The 18,716-nt window shown below is 28.7% G+C and overlaps 1 protein-coding gene across 1 annotated transcript in view; it reads left to right on the top strand.

Moving 5' to 3' along the window:
- The first annotated feature begins 2,200 nt into the window (after positions 1-2,200).
- Positions 2,201-18,716, top strand: part of LOC129990322 (solute carrier family 2, facilitated glucose transporter member 1-like) — a 110,039-nt gene continuing 93,523 nt past the window's right edge. The window contains exon 1 of the mRNA XM_056098150.1: positions 2,201-2,364. Coding sequence (XP_055954125.1) covers positions 2,224-2,364 — 141 coding nt within the window. The 5' untranslated portion in view covers positions 2,201-2,223. The remainder of the gene's footprint in view (positions 2,365-18,716) is intronic.

Raw genomic sequence — 18,716 nt, 5'->3', positions numbered from 1 at the left:
CAGTCAACCAATAAATGAATTGGTCTGAAATTTGCTATAAATCCATAAACTGAAAAGACTTGAATAAATCAATAAGACAAGCAGACAGACAGACAACGGGGCTGCACATAGAATAGTTCTGGAAAATATCAAAATTCGCTCTCGGCTGAAAGCTGAGTGATTCATTAGAAGACAAGAAGCAATTCTTTCTTCCTTCGACTTAAAATTTTTTCCGAGCTGAATTTTTGATAGCACAGATAAATTTAAATCCAAAGGCTTCTTTTTTCACTCTTATCCATTATTCATTCCCTTTTTTTTTACACTTTCTCTGATTGGCTGTTTTTTATTTCCGTTTGCATGTTGTCTCGAAAACACATCTGATTTATAATATATTAGTTGTCTTCTTTTGTTATAAATATTAAAAAAAAGGCATCGATATTTTTAAATAGAAATCAGATAATTACAGCTGTGAATGTTGATTTATTTAGTGATAAAATTGTTTTTGAATATTGTATTTCAATTGATTTTTTAGAACTCATTGTTAAGCTGACAAATTGCTATTGTGTTAAGATCATATACCTAACTTCATTAGTCTAGCTCATTTTCTTTTTGCATTATATTGCTCACAGACAAATTCAGAATGCAGTATTCGAATTATTCCAAAAATGTTCTTTTCGAACTCGGGAAGATCTAAAATGTAGAGATTTATCAGAATCTCGAGTTCGAAATTTTTTGGCTTTTACAACACTTTCGATTTGTTTATATTGTAAACAAACTAATATTCTTTGAATAATAGTAAATACTGAGAGCTATATCTTCCTTGAAATACAAGTATTATATCAAAGACGAGGTAACAGGTAGAAAAATTAATTTATAGTTAGTATTTTTTTATTTTTATTTTTATGCAGTACATTCTTACGTCAACCTATATTTCTGTAGACTCATTTGTTCTTATTCTTTTCTACGTGTGTGTATCATCTTTGTGAAAGGTGTGTATATACATCATATACCATGGTAAGTTCAAAAAGTTAATTTTCTTGATCAATATTTTTTTTTTGTTTGTTTGTTTTTGGAAAATCTTTGTCAGTATGGAAGACTTAATCTCAAGAACAAGCAATCTTATTTTCTATTTTCACCAAAAGAAGATGATTAAATTTACTTAACACCATTACCGATTGCAGAACATGACCCCTGGCTATGTCTGACGTCATTCAGTTGGTATACGACCATCACAGACAGGGGTTTTCAGAAGGGAAAAGTAATCTAATTCTCAAATCGGTCCTGTCAACTTCCGACAACCCAGTGAAGAATTGACACTAATGAAGGAAACAGATTGCTGCCGCGTAGAACATTCTAATTTGACACAATCTAATTAAACCGAGACTGCGCACGAAATGTTACCATGGGAACAAAACTGCTGGATCTGTTAGTTGCATCAGAACAGAAAAAAAATCGTTTGTCCAAGACCTCTCCAAGTCATTCCGAATTCAGATTCGAGAATTCTAGGGAAATTGGATATTTCAAATGCAGTCAATAAGAACTGGTTAGCCCATATTTCCAAAATATATGGATTATGATTTTTGAGACTGATAAGCATTGATTTGTATTCTTGTGATAACCATCTGGAACATCTGAACTAGCGACCAGAAGAAACAAGCTCTAAAAATATCTCGAAATCTTGTCTCGATATATTCTCGATTAAAATAGTATCAACATATGGTTTCAAAGTTTTAGAATTTTGAAAATATAATTTTATGAAAGATTATCATTTATCATATTTCATATATAATTTCTGTAAAATTATTATATACTTTAAATTCTCTGAAAGCAAACGATTTTAGCTATCGAGAATTTTCCAAGAACTTTTCAGCTGTCATTTTAGCTTCTATACTATAATAGGTTTGTGCTTCTTGGTAGAGTTTCCTCACTTACCGTTCTTTTTTAAATCAAGAATGCGTTATTTTTTAAAAATAATTCTTATTCAATTCCTAATCAAATTGACTGATTGTATTCTTGATCTGTGCTATTAAACATTCTTGAAATGAAAATAGAACTTTTTAACCTGATTTAAGTAGGTAAATTAACATTTACAGTTCGAGAAATTTCTATCAGAGAACTACAGGCAAAATTGTGACACAAACATGCAATTCAATCGTCGAATTTTGTTTCTGGTTTCATTGACCTAGCGTAATTGCTGTTAATTGGCACAAGGTTTGAAAAGAAAAACAATTCCATCTTTTAAAAATGGAGTCAACAAAAATACTTGTCAATGGAAAGCGGTTGCCTACTCCTATTCTTTTCGGATTAAATTTTCCAGCTGTTGTTCAAATACAATTGACTGAATTGAATTCAAATTTCATGGATGGAAACATCGACAAGAGAGAGGTAAGCAAATCTTTGATTTATTAAGATATTTTTCTTCGCTAATTCATAGTGAAAATTACCACGAACTGCTTCCATTTAAGTATTCTATTTGACTTATTTATTAAATGATACTTTCATTTCATCTGATAATTTTATTTAAATTTTGTTTAGCCAAATTTATTCAAACTTCTGTTCAGATTTCTTGTTTATTGCAACCCATTTATCATCTCTTCATTGAAAAATCCCATTTTTACACCATTTACATAAATATCCTTTTACTTCATTTATCCAACTTTCTATTTATAGATACCTACATATATAGATGTATGCGTACGTAGAACATACATAGTAGTACCTACCTACGTATATTTAGAGATATATGTCTATTTTGAGGAATTTTTAAATTATTAATGTATATTTAATTTTTGCATGCAATTCAATAAGAATCTAATATTTATTTTCTTAATACAATTTTATTTTGAAAAGATTTTATTCCTTTTATAATATACATAAGTTTGAGCAGCAAAACAGTAATAAATAAAAATGCGAAATTATTGCCTGAAAAGTTTTAATTTATTTCATAATAAATTTAAATGCATTTAAGAATAAGAAAAATTTAGAAAATGTATTCTTATTCTCAAGTTATTTTGCAAACTTTAAGTCTTACTCTTATTCTTTAAATGTTGAGAATGACCTTGCGACCTTTTTCTGTATGTAAGAAATTGTGAGAACTCTTTCCCAAAAGCACTGTAACCTTTAAATTTCAAACATAAATAAGAAAGCTGAAAGGCTGGCTGTTCATAATTAAATGGGAAATGAACTGAAAATGGCTATTTAACAAATTTTCATCAAATCTTTCAGGTCAAGTTAATTTTCTTACTTTTTTTTCTTTTTAAATAAGAGCTCTGTTGGTGCTTTAACGCGACCATCTGGGAGCTCGACACTGTTTAAGAAGCCCTTTAAATGCATCTTTTATTTTCTGAGTATATATTTGTTTTCTGAATATATATACAGTACGTATATATAAAAATATATACTGAGTATATATTTTTTCTGAGTATACGTCGTGAACTAAGCAAATATGTTCTCCATCCATTACTCTGAAAACAAGAATTATATAACAAATTTCAAAATAAGCAGTGCAATTTACAAACAGTGAGTTGCTTTTTTTGTGAAAAACATTTATTATTTATTTTGATTGAATGCATTATTCAAGATTCAAATCTTCAAGTGAATTATAAACCTTAAAGTATTATTCATTTGCCACCATTGAGAACATAAAAGTGCAAAAGTTTTGAATTAATGAAAACATTTAAGAAATAAAAGTAAAATTTTACAAGTTTTAATTCTGATTTTGAATTAACCAAAACAAATTTGAATTTAAGACTCTTTATTAATTAGAAATTCAAAGCATCAGAGAAAAATTTGAATTACAGACAATTTTCAAATAAAAATATTCAATTAATAAAATTTTATTGTGCTTACTTTTTATTACTCTTGTTTTTTTTATATATAAAGATACTTTTTTGCGAATAATTTTAATGGAGCTTCATTTTTAATTAGTTCCATTTTCAAAATACGATTAAAATAAATCGTTTGGTTATTATTCGGTGAAAATTATATTTTACCAGAAATTCGGAAATATTGGATAAATGCAATGTGCTCTATTTTAATGTTTTTCACTTGTTTTATGGATATTAATAAATTATGTAATTTATATATGCAGAATTTTATGTATCTTTGAATCGGCAGGAAAATTAAATATAGTTTAAAATGCCGTTTCAGCTTATCTTTTAGAATCGTTTTTCGGCTTTATGATCAAGATCAAAGGCAAGGTCTACCTAGCAATAAATAATGTAACATTCTTCTTTTTCTCTTTTATTTCCGCCTCCTTTAGTTTGAATCCCTTTTGCTTTTAAATGCATCTTTTTCATGAAATCACTTTTTACATCTTTTTACAGAAAAGGCAAGTCAAAGTTACTTTTATAAAAATATAAAGAAGGGATGCAGGTAAACAAAGTTTATAATGACTTTAAATTGTAGAATGCATTTTCGAATATAAATAACTGAATGATGCGAAAGTAAATAAGTAAATAAAAAATAAAAATGGCAATTTTCTTTTACTTTAGAACTCTTTATACTCGTATTATATTAATCGCATTGATAGTTGAATGTTGTCATCTGTTGCTATCTAATGTCGAATGAAAATTTTCAGTATTTGTTACACTGCCATACCACTTAAATTCCAATTTAATATCCATTACAACTGTGATTAATTTATTATATGACGACTTTTGAATTCTGTTTGTCTTTGAAGGTGTTTATTTTTAAAACGTTTCATCTATCATACGTTTTTCCTTAATTTAAAATGTGTACTGCCGGGATTCAGCGTTGTAATGAAGCATTTGATACCATTTAAAAATCCTTTAAATTTAATACAGTCACAAAATACAAACATATGCAAACAAAAAAATAAATATTTTTATTAATTTTTAATTATCATTGCATTGACGTTTTCACTTCTTGCCAGCAAGGATTTGATTAACATAAATTGTCTGCAATTGTTTTCTCTTTCTTAGGACAGATGGCGTTGCTCTCAGTGCACATACGTATTTGGGCCCAGATCTAATTATTTTTCTATAGTGCTCAAATGGCTGTTTGAAATATATACTTGGAATATATAATTTCTGTATATTCTCTCCAGAATATTCTCTTCTGTATATTCTCTCTTCCTTGTGAAAAGGATTTAAAGCAAAATTAACCGAAAATTTATTATTGATTTGGACATTCTATAATTAATTCAGTTAATAATAATTTAATTCAATGCTTATGTACAGTGGCTCAAACAATTGAGAGTACACCTTACTTTTACTTGATAAATCTATACACCTTTACTTACTTGAAAATGATTTTCAATATAATAACACATTACCGAGAAGTGCCAACATGTTTTTATTTTTACACATAACAAATGGTTAATTTTAAAGTAAAAATAAAGAGAAATCTCTAAACTGAAAAATTTCAGAAGCATTTTAAATAAACATACATAGATTTTTGACTCAAAAAATTGAGAATACACTAGTGAATTTTTTGTAATTTCTCGTGTTCTAAAAATGTGTCAATATTTAATTGCATGTCTTTTGGCTTTTAAAATGGCCTTTAAACGTCCTGGTACCGATTTGGTGAATTTTTGGTGGTATCTGAAGATTTTTACCCGCTTCTTCTTGAAAACTTGTTTTAAATGGATTTTGTTTCTAATTTTGTGTTTTTGAACCACTATTTCGAGTGTGGTCCACATATATTCAATAGCATTGATGTCGGGATACTGTGGTGGTGTGTGTAAAGGCTGTTTATATATATATATATATATATATATATATGAGTGTGTGTGTGTGTGTGTGTGAGCGTGCGCGTGTTTGAGTGTGTATGCGTATATATATATATATGAATATATACTATTCATTTATATGTATTTTTTTTAACAAATAAAATTTTTTGCACAAAATGATTCATATGTGTAAAGTTCGATTATTGGGTTTGTATTTATCTTCATAATAGCATAAAGAAAATGGAGTTTGAATTTGGCCCATTTACATTTGACAAATCAGATCTAAATTTTGATATAACAGTTTTGGAGCTAAGACCAAATATCAAATGTCACTTATTTTGCTTGTTGCTCTTTTGAGTAACTCTATTCAATACAAACAGACAAATAAATAAGCAAGTAAATAATCTATCTATTGATATATTTAGTAGGCATATAGAAATAGATGTATAATTTTTGGTGAGATGGGCAAATGTTAAAGTTATAATAATAGGCCCAAAACATCTATCTAGCTTATTATGTTTTGGGCCTATTATTTTTACTTACATACTAAAAGATATATTGAAGCACAGTTAAATCAATGATAGATTCGATTTAAAATACGCATTACATTTAATACACATCTACAATTTTGATAATTCATTAAACGACAAATTTCAGCAATCCAGCTAGCTTTGTGTTTTAGTTACTGCTTCAAATGCACACTTGCAAATGGACAAACTGATGTTCTTTAGAGTTTGTGAGCAAGTTCGGCATGAAATTTTACAGAAATCTTATAAAATATTTATAATTTTTAATTTTTGCAGAAAATAGATTGAAAGAAACCCTATGTAATAACAACAACAACAACAACAAAATATCAGTTAAAAGTCATAAATGTTTCGAAAACTGGAAGAAATAGTGTTTATATTTAACTAAATAGAGGTGCGAAGCAACAACTTTCGATTTCAGAATTTTATCAAGCAATTTGTTCAAAATCTGGCAGAAAAATTAAAATATATATATTACCTATTTTCGAAAATAAGAAATATGCTATATTTTTTAATTAAATCTTTAAATATTGGGGTTCTACTGATATATAACATGAAATTTTCAATTTTTTTTCACTTTATGACTCATTAAAAAAATTGTAAAATATTTTTAAATGAACAAATTGTTTACCTAGTATCTCGGAACTGCAGAATATTTTGAGAAACCATTATAAGAAATTTGAACGGCAAAAAAATTATATGGATTTTTTTTTTTTTTTTTTTTTTTTTTTTTGCAAGAAGATTTTATTAAAAATTTGAATTTGAGAAAAACAGCATTTAAAAATGTAAATATAGCATTAAAAAGTTAAGAAAATATAAAAATTCAGTAAATAAATGCATAAAAAATGCAATAAATAATATAAAAATGAAAACTTCTCAAAAAGAGAACATGGAAACAACATTCAAACGGTTTTATAACGAAAATTATTCAGAAATTAAAAATAGTGAATAAAAATGCTTTCCATAATTTCGCCAATAATCTTTTCAACGTATTCACCTGCTTTAAACGGATTTTGTCATAGAAATGTATTATTTTGGTTTATGAATCGCTTAAGAAATTTCATAGTCTTTTTGTAGCGATTTTGCGATATCGTGTTCACAAACATATTAATAAAATACTACTAAACAAATTCTGTGCATTTCAAAAAAGGTCTTATAGGGTTATGGTCTTAAATGTAAAGATTCTTCCACATTTCGATCACGGATTTTTTAAAGATGCAATATTTCCATTTTCTTTTTACATATTTAAGGTAAAATCCTAGATGGGCCCACCTCTTGGCGACTTATTTGAAATCTTTTTATTTTATTTATTTATTATTTTATTTTATTTATTATTATTTCTGACCTTCAAATATCGTTTTTTAATTGAAAAATAATAATAATAACAAATATTCAATTAGTAGTCAACTTGGCGAGATTTCAAATAAGTCGCCAAGTTGACTACTAATTGAATATTTGTTATTATTATTATTTTTCAATTAAAAAACGATATTTGAAGGTTAGAAATAATGATAAATAAAATAAAAATAATAAATAAATAATAATAATAATAAAATAAATAAATAAAATAAAATAAAAATGAAGTTTAAATAAATAAAATTTAATCCCTCTAGGTTGCCACATTGGCGACGTTATCGCCACTCGTTTGGCGAGAATTCAAAAAGACGCCAAGAGGTGGGCTGTGCTAGGATTCACCCCATATTTAATGTAGGAAAAGAAAAAAAAAGAAGAAAAAAAAAAAAAAAAACGGTAAAGGAAAAGGAAAAAAAAAAAATTGCCGAGTAGGAATATTCGTTTTATAAAAGTGTTTTTCCATGCATTCCAGAGAAGATTTCTGGAGATATGTAAGGTCATAAAGATCAACATCTTTTTATCTCGGTTATCTTCCCAGAGCAGGAAAATCAACTCTGAGGGCCAAATCGATAACATTAAGCTTAAAAGCTACAATTCTTTCCACTCAATTTCCAAATGAGGACAGTGTGTATGCTCTGAATCTGAACAGCCATTTACTTGGCCAAGTCTCTTGTCGGAAATTTATTTTCTTCAACAGTTGCTTTATTGAATGAATAAATTGGCTAAAAAATGACATTTTTGATAAAGCTACTTTTTAAAAAATCATTCTAGCATAATTTTAAAGAATTATATAAATGCAAAGGAGAAAATTGATTTTTTGTGTTGACTGATAGAATTCATTATATTGAATTAGGAAAGTTATATAAGTGTTTATGAAAATGCTGATTCCGAATGTACTGAATACTTCTAACAAATCTTAATATAGTTAATACTAGCCGCCTTTAACGACCAACTGGTTCACTGGGAATTAATAGTTGCTAAAAATTTTTTTTATTAAATATCTTATATAACTTAATGTTAATGGTTACTATAAACATAATTTTTAAGCTTCAAAATTCAATTACCAAAATATTCTTAAGTTTAAATCACGGTCTTCTTTTTATTTTGCTACACAATTCCCTTAATTTCTGAGAACTTCCCTAAAATTCAAGAAAAATAAATGCACTCTGTTATTTTTAAATTTTTAACTATGTAACTTAATTTATAACTTAAAATAATGTAAAATTAGTCATTTTCCTTCATGTTAATAGTATTTTAAATAGAAATGTATATCTTTTACTGATTCATTTTTGAATGAAGTAAATATATCGTTTGCTTTTCTGAAGTCTGCTTTGTTAAAGGTAATTTGAGTTCAGGATCGAAGTTTAATTTCATTATTTTGCACATTTCATTTCTTTTATATCAATACTAATAGTAATTTGTATTGTAATACAAAAACAGAAAAATATCTGCGTCTTTTATCGTGATTATTATCAATAACTTTGGAGTCTTTCAGAATTCTTAATGATTTTGTATTATCGTTCGTCATACGTTTAATATTCCCTCAGGATTCTTAAGTATTTTTGTGATCTTGGTAGAAAATATATTTAAAATAGTTTTTAAAAACTTTATTAAATAAAAAAAGAAACTCACGCGGCAAAAATTGGTATCATTAAAGAGATAACTTTTTTTAAATTTCAAATTAAATCAAAATGCTTTTGAATTTTGAAATTGAAAATCATTTTAATGTTGTTATATTTTCAAATATTCTCACAGTAAAACGCCAAAATTTCGCTTAAACTTTAATAAAAATTCTAATTAAAAGGTGTCCATTCCCGCTATGCAAAGTATCATATATGTGCCATGTTTGGAAACCGGTAGAGTGTTAACACACAAGGACACACATTCATCTTAAAGATTCATAAGTAGAGGTAAAGATTACGTGTTTTTGGTAACTAGCTAGTTCACAAGAAATATTGGCTATATTTGATTTCAGATAAATTGTTTAGATTGTCCGAAGTATATATCAGGCCCATAATTCCATCAAATTATCTGACAGTAGAGACGTATTATTTTAATTATCTTACCAAAGTTCTGTGCATTCCTACATGAACTTTTCCAATGTGGACATTCCTATAACAACATAGCGCTATTAAAAACCTAAATTCCGGTTCGTCTGTCATCTAATTTCGCTATATAATAATTTCACCTCACTTTTTTATTATTTGTTTTGTAAACTGTACAAATATAAAATAGAATCCTTCTGATTTATTTTTCAGCAAGAGCAGAAAATCATCATACTATTACATATCTGATGAAACAAAGAAAATGATAAATGAAATAGATTGAATTCCTAGGCAACAATGTAATCTATTGTTGAAAATTAGGCATAAAAATATTTTTTTAAAAAATACTAAAATTTAAGAAAAATTCACAATTATCAAAATGGTGTCATTAAAAATATTTTTTCCTGCCAGAGCTTAGGAAGCTTTCGCAGTAAAAAAAGCCAAAATTCAGTTTAATTTTTAATTAAAATTCTAATTTCAATTTCCCTCAAAAAATTGTTCCAAAATTCACATTATTATCCTCCAAATATGCCAAATTTGGTAGCTGTAGTTCAAAAACGCTAATACACACAAGGATGTCCATCCTTCTTTATTATTATTACCCACATAATCTGAGGAGATAGTGTGCGGAATTTTTCTTTAACTTTCAAAAATAGAAGAAATCGATTGGAATAAATATTTGAAAAATATTGTAGAAGAATTTCATTGTTGAAGGTCACTTCAACAAAAAACATTAGACTTACAATAATGCATTATGGAAAACGGCACATCAAATAATAAAAAAAAAATAGAAATTAATTTAATTTAATAAAAATTCATTTTTTGTGCTGCAATATTTTCGGAACGAATCGGGAAAATAAGCCATTTTTATTAATCGGTTATTAAAATAATCGGTTTAAGATATATATTTCCAATCTCCTAATTATATTTATATCAAATTTGGTAGCTTGAAATTGCAGAATTTTTTAAAGAAAAGTAACTACAAAGTGTTTAAAAAAATAACAGAAAAAATTGTAATTCGTGACATTTCTCTGCATAGTTAGTCTCATCACAGGAGAGAAAATTTTAAAGGAATTCTCAAAGATGCTGGTGCCAATTACCTATATTTTAGCGACAAATTTGGCGAATATTTAACGACAGTGGAGAATTTGGTGACATTCGTGACAAAAATTCAAGCTTTGAATAAAGCAAGAATAATAGTTCATCTCTGCTAGAAATCATGATCTAGATATTTTTTTTTTGAAGAATTCTAGGTCTTGATCTTGAAGAATTATGTCTCAAGACTATAAAAGGTGAAACGCTTATACAGTGATGGTCAAGGGGCTGCTTTCAGACAATCGCAATTAAATAAGAGCACAACAGTGCACTGCGATTAACAGTTCAAACAGTCCTCTTCTGAGTACTTCACACTTTATAGCATCCCGATAGTTTCATAGAATTTTCTAGAACAATTTTCAGATCTCAGTTTTCAATAGAGTTAGGGTTATAATTCTTGCATTTCTGGAACCTTCATTTTTGTCGCAAAATTTATGATGAAATCGCCAAATAATCGCAGATATCAAGGGTTAATGACTTGATATCTCGTCAACATTCATAAGAATATCTGTAAATCTCTGATTTCAATGATATATCTAAAACGCAAGTAAACAGTATCATCAATTCGTAATACTATACGTACATACATGCGTACATATATGTATATATAAAACACACCAAAATGCGAGACAAATGGGTGTATTAGAATACATATAATTTCTAATTATTGAGGGGGTGATTATATTGAAACTACTTCTATGACCTTTGAAAATAAAATATTCTTTGGATATTCCCAAGCATCCCATTCGTTTTAAACAATCACTTCTTTAAGGAAGAAAGAAGAAAAAGTTGTTTTCTTTTCTTGCATAAAGATTAAATTGGTGAAAATGGGTGAAACTGCAGTACTACTTATTAGCTTGAAGATTATTGATTTTTTTTCACCTTAGACCTTGGAATGATTATATGAAATTCTATTTCATGCCAACTGTTTCAGTCATTTTGTATTCAATTATTGGCAAAAAGCAGAAACGAAGGAAAAAGAGATATATATTATTTAATTCCATGAATTCAAATCGACCATTAACGTTCATTTCGGAGTTACATAAGGGACAGAGTGTTTTCAACATCGATTGAAGATATTGATGTACTCAAAGTTACGATCAACATAGGAATGAAGTGCTGAAATGTTAGACAATACTTGGTGAAGTCTGAAATATCTCTTTGACATTCTTCGCTTTATTACAGATATTTATATTAAAATTTACAGACGAAAATAGTTTTATCAGAAACTTTCTATATCTTCTTTACAATTTATCGAAACGACCATATTCTAAATTATAGTAGATTTTTACAGTAAATTTTTGTAATTAGACAAAAATGTCACTACCTTATACACTAAATTCATAATAATCAAAGTTTTTACAATTTATTCCTTTGTTATGGAGTCACTGAAGACCATTTATGCTTAAGAGATACATGGAAAATGAAACGCGCCATTTTTGTTTCAGAATCCATTAGGCATTCATTTTTCAGGACAGGACTTCACAATTCAAAGTAAAACAAGGTGTACTTAGTTGTTAGAGACTTTGTGCAATTATATGTCAGGATTTTGCATGAACTGGTTCCTACTATGTGACGCCACATTCATATGACGACAGCAAGACCAGTCATGGATTCCAAAAATTTAATTGGAGCCACTTCATGGATATCAGTGTGTATTCTTCTTGGAAAAGTACCGTATTAAAGTTAGAGTTAGCTCAATTCTGGTTAATCTTTTCTACTTTTGTTTTTTCCTGTCTTTTTTTTTATATATATATGAAGTATAGAGAAAGTATTGTAATCATCGAAAAATTCGACATCGAGATTTTGACGAATCATCACATTTAAGATTTCCGTCTGTCCGGTAAGCTCGATTTTGGAACAATGTCTATCCATCTATGAACATGATAACTTAAAAACAGAGGCTAACGATAACTAAAAAAACTTAACTTTGAGCTAGACAGATAAAATTTAATGTATAGACTTAACGTTATATGTGTAGATTTTTATCAAATTCTGGATGAAATCGATTCAGAGGAAGCCTGCCTGTCCGACTGTCCGAATATAAGTGAATGCATTAACTACAAAACATAAAGAGTCAAATAAATAAAATTTGGAGCACAAATTTAGCATTTAAACTCTAATTTTTATCAAATTTTGAACCAAATATGCCAAATGGTTGACCGTTTCCCGGTTGATACTTTCGCATTCATGTAAATGTAATGACTTAAATAAAGAAAATATGGTATGTGATCTTGCAAGTACAATTGTTGTACTTTGTCAAATGTAGATGACAACCGGTCTGAAAAAAGGCATACAAAAATACAAATTCGATGTTCGGGTACTTGTATATGTATCGCATGTCAAGAATAAATCGCGAAAAAAAAATGTCTGAGATAGCACAATAGATTCAGTAAAAATGTTAGAATCGCGCCAAAGATCAATATTTAGAGCCTGTTGTTCGCCAATGGCATGAAAGACATTCGTGATCGTATCCAAACTCTACAGTTTTATACGAGTTGGAGGGGGACAACTAGCTTTACTAGAAAATATGCGAGAAAAGGGGTTTGGGGTGATCACTCTCACTGGCGCTTTTCTGCCCCCCTCACCCTCTTTTAATCCTTTCTTTTACGTTAAAGAGAAAGTTAAAGCGGCGACTGGAATTTATTTCACAACATGTTTTCATTGTACGAAAGAGTCGAAGAAAAAGGCGCCATTCATTCCTCACATTTTCTGTCATCAAACAGATTGAGCACGACACATATAAGAGATCACGTACACAAATTCCGATTAAGATTTATCAGTATTTTTATTTTGCTACATCTAAAAATTTGATAGAAGTAATTCGATCAAGTTTTTTTTTAAAGATTAATATCACAACGTGAATTAGAAAAATTATTTATGTTATTCTGTTTTACTTCGTAACCTGGTGTGAAGTATAAAATATATTGTAATAAGTATATAATATATGAAGTATAAAATATTATAATAATGCGATACTTAATATTGAAATGTTGACATAGATTTTGAAGAAAAATGAATTTATCTCATAAAATTATTTGTTCCTCTATTTTTTTTTTATTTTCTAAAATAAACATTAGATACTTTTGGATTTTTCGCATCGACATTTTTTTTTTAAATTTTTATTTTCTCATAAAAAAAAGTATAGGAAGAGAAAGATTGTAATGCTCCAAAATTCGAATTCTATATTTTGATGAATCTTCACGTTTCGGATCTCTAAGAAACCAAAGGACGAATGTTTGGAATTATACCCGTTTGTCTGTTAACCCTTTCGCCGTTCTCTCCTGTCCACAAAAATTTCTCCCCAGCAGTGCTCTGTTTTTCGCCACCTTAGAACAAACAAAAATAAAAAATAAAACAAGCAAGCATTTACAAACGTTTTAAACGTTTAAAAGTTAAAATAATGAAGCGCATTAATAATGTTAAATAATGAAGTTAATAAGTTAAATAATAAAGCGCTTGGTCCGCCCTGCAAAAGTTTCACTTGAACGCACTAGACGCGTTACAGACGACGAAGAGGTTAAAACAATAATTTAAAATCGCTTTCCTCTAGATAAAAGACTTAACATCAGACATCAAAAAACATTAAATCTATAGATTCCATCAAAGTTTGAATAGCACTCATTCACAAGAAGCATCGTTCATTGGATGTCTGAGTATAAATAATGAACACGGTGACTATAATGCGTAACGAGCTATATATATATATAATAATAATTTATATAATAATATATATATATATATAATATTTTAAAATATCATATTATATATATATATATATATATATATATATATATATATATATATATATATATAATATGATATTTTAAAATATAATTTAAATCCTAATTAATTTCCCGATCTTTGTCTAAATTTAGCCCATATTAACTTCATTCTAAAATGTTCTCTTATTTCCTGATCCAATTTCATTTTTTTTTATTTAATTAATGCTACAAGCGCTCCATAAAACTGCAAGTCTCAGCAGGCTCCCACGCCCCTAGGGGAGGGATAAAAATCCTTACTGTTTACAACATTCTTTTAAAGATACCTAAATTTCCCATTCCTAAGACTACATGTGTCAAAGAAATCCCCATCAAAATATCATTATAATACCACTGAGGAAAATTTTTTTTATCTCCTTTGTTCTTCTGGTCTTGTATCGCGATGTAAACAGAATGTGTGTGAAATTTAGTATGTAAATAGTGTATATTAAATGCAGACCTTATCAAATTCTGAACAAAACTGATAAGGAGTTGACCGTTAGTCAGTTTTTTCTTTCGAATGCAACACGACAAATCAAAATTCAGCAATTGGAATAAATGAACTTTGGTTCACAGTTTTAGAATTTAAAATGTAAATTTATATTAGATTGCTAATGTTGTTCATTAGGCAAACAATCAAAAATTTGATTATTTGTCTTTCTACACTTTCACATACTGAAACAAAATAACTCACAAATGCAATGACTTAAATATAAATGTAACTGGGTATGCGATTTTATGAATACAACTGTTGTACTTGGTTCAAATTTAGATATCAATGGATTGAAAAGAATTCATCCAAAATGCATACTCCATTTTCTTCACCATATTACGAAGCATAAAACGCTCATATATGGAATTCTGAAGGAAAAAAAATCCAAGCATTCATGGCGTTCACGGACTTACCCAAGGTCCACGTTTTTTATGTCGAGGAAGGGATTAGGAAACTTGCGAGAAAATTTAGTGGAGACCACACTCATGGCCCTTAGATTGATTATTCAAAATGTTCTAAAAAAAGGCTTTGATTTAATTTAGTATCCGTAGGCTTATACCAGATCTTTTAAAATCATTTAATTTTATTACTTTCACAAAATACAAATATTTTCGGAAAAAAGAGAAGCATTTACGAATGCTAAAGAAAATGAGTATACATTGGATTTGAGGGGCATGCAACTTACTTGTGTCCGTCTATCTGTCAGTCTGTACAGTATGTATGTAAAGATAATAATTCAAAAACGTAAGTTTGAATAAATAAAATTTGGCATAAGATTATTTATTTTTTTTATTAAAATTGTTGCTCTGTGTTAAATGTTGATTATAATTATTAGATGGGAAAAAACTCCCAAAGGTCAGTCTCGATTTTCATCATCATTCCATGAAACCTAAAATAATCATATACGGAACTCTGAAAATAAAAATCTGAGCACCTTTGGCTTTCACCCCTAGCTCAATATCAACAATTTTTATGTTGGGGAAGACAACATGTCTTTAGCTAGGGACTAAGAAAGGTTTGGGAAGACCCCTCCCGCCAGTTTTAATTCTTCACTTGAATATTTAATCAGAGAATAATTTCATGATCTGAAGATTTCCTCATAAAATAACACGTGACGAAACTTCGTTAAAAAAACGCATGCGTATTAAAAAGTTTTATAAGGATACGTGATGATTACAGAAAGTTCTAAAATGATGATTTCCTTTCCCTCAATTATTTATGTCGCAGCTTCGATAAGGATTTGCGTGTTATTATTAGACGTTGGAAGAGGCCTTTTGGGTTATATTGGATATAAGAATGGGTAACAGATGTTTATAAAATAAACGATAACCTTTCGCTTGAGATTATCAGAAAAAAGGAAAGTGTATTAAATGCATAACTCTTGTCGTCTTATCACTAGTTGACATAATGGAATAAAAAGAAAAAGAATTTTCCCATGACCGATCTTATTACTTCCGCATAGGAGCATAGGAATGTCACTTTGTATCACGCGATCGAAAGTTGATTGTGCCTGCGAATTATTCAATTTTAATGGTATCTACAAAATCTTTAAACGAGTAATTTTTGTATATATAGAATATATATTTATTTATTTCTTGTATCTCGGAAAGGATTCTAACGATTTGGATCAAATTTTATATTTAGATAAAGTTTTGCTTTTTTAAAGTTTATCTATATAGGTGCCTTTCCTGTAAAAACGCGATTTCATATACACACATAGAAAAAAAACACCATTTTTTTATGACTAACTATTAGAGACATTTTCTGTCTGCTCTCAAGCTGACAATATCATACAGCGCAATTTCGTAAATTTTTGTGGTACTTGCTTTGCTGCCATAGGATGATAACCTGCTGATACCTCAACATTTTGTGAGATGGCGCTATAGGGCATTATTCGAATACGAATACATTCGACTCACGTCCAATAGCAATAATACAATTATTGCGTTAATCAATTCGAATAATATGTTAAACTAAGTTCATTCATAATTTTTTATTTAAATAACCAATTCATATGTAGGTAAGATTAAAAATATTTATACGTAATCAGTATGTGATTCGTATCTAAATATTTTCTCCGAAAAAACACGATTTTATATATATAAAAAATAATAATAAAAAAAAAATAACTGCCAAGTAAAGGTTGATCTTCCTGGTATTTACTTATAAAGTCTTTCCTAACTCCTCTGAGGTTTTAATTACTGAGTTTTGATGTTGAAATTTGTAAGGTGTTATCCTTCAAAAAATGCGATGCAAAAAAGAGAAAGAAAAAATTGACAGAAAATTCAAAAACATTTCGGAATCTAAAAATTAAAATTTACAAGTAATTGGTAAAATCCATTAAATTCAAAACATCGTCTCGTACAGCCAGGGAAGCAACATACCTATAGTAAAATGATAATGCTACATTTATTGAGGCAAACTACAGCACCTCTAGCGGCAAAATAAGGAAATTAAGAAAAATAACTAAAAAAATAAAAGAGATTGGCCAAAAACTCCAATAAGAAAAATGTACTCTATATGATAATAAAAATGCATCAAAAAGATTCATGGAATTATCTATAAAATTGATGATGATATTTGCGAATAAAATTATGAGCTTCATCCTAAAACTGAAAACTGAATCTTGAGATTCCCTCTTTCTAGTGCGTTTTTCTGATGTTATTATTTTTATTATTATTGTTGTTTATTTTCTTCGTTGCTTAAATTTCACTTCACCGTTGCGTAAACTCGGAAAAACTGTATGATAATACCGGAGAATACATTTTTAAATGAAGTTAAAGAACTTAAAAAGAGTAAAGTTAAACTGTACTAGGAAATGTCAGTGTTTTTCTACCCAGATCGGTTTCGTAGACTATAGGATTTTAGTATGTCACCCATAACAATTCGTTCCAAGTGAAAATAAAATCTTGGGATATAAAGCTGTTGACTTATATTATTATAAAAATTAATAACTTCCATTCAATATTTCTACTTTCTTTTTGACTTTTTAGATGTGTTGTGGAGAAATACTTGAAAATGGAATTTTAACCAAAACTAATAATTTGATAATAGGTAATAATCGAAGATGACTTTTATTTCGAAACTTTTACATAAAGTTATCCCATTCTTTTCCTTAACTCCAGCTGGGAACTTCAGACAGAAAGGAGATGAAATTTCTTATTGAGACGAAAATTTGAAAACCAAGACTGTTGACTTTATATTCATTATACTACAAGACTTTAGACAAGACTTTATATTATTAGACAAGACTTTTTATTCACTATACTACACTGGTGTAAGAAATTAAGAGAATTTCCATATTTTATCGAATTACATGAAAAGAACTGAACTGAAGGAAAAACCACTGCTTCTAGATAGAAATGCAAATGTTGTACGGCTAATACGTAAGCGAACACGTGTGTGTAGGTGGAGCTAGCAGAAAAACAGGCTTTATAAGCGCGTGGAGGGTAAGACGAATTTCGTTCGTTAGCACATATTGGCGAATTTCTTAGTGTTATCTTGAAACAATCGATGAAATTCACAGTAAAACTGAGTAACCACCAACGTTTAGATCATGGAATGAGGTGGAGAATTGTGGGCAGGTTAGAGGCAAGCCAATCACAAGTCCAGATATGCAGAGAGTTTCATTTGACGCCCAGCGTCGTGTGTAACCTATGGAAACAGTTCCAGGATACTGGATCCATCGAGAGAAAGCCCGGGCAAGGTCGTCAAAGAGTCACGACGGCCAGAGAAGATTGCTATTTGTCCATTTCAGCAAGGCGTAACAGA

The sequence above is a fragment of the Argiope bruennichi genome, chromosome 1, assembly GCF_947563725.1.
Source record: "Argiope bruennichi chromosome 1, qqArgBrue1.1, whole genome shotgun sequence".
Classification (NCBI taxonomy): domain Eukaryota; kingdom Metazoa; phylum Arthropoda; class Arachnida; order Araneae; family Araneidae; genus Argiope; species Argiope bruennichi.
The sequence above is the reverse complement of the archived record's forward strand: the minus strand, read 5'-3'. Positions and strand labels throughout refer to the sequence as shown.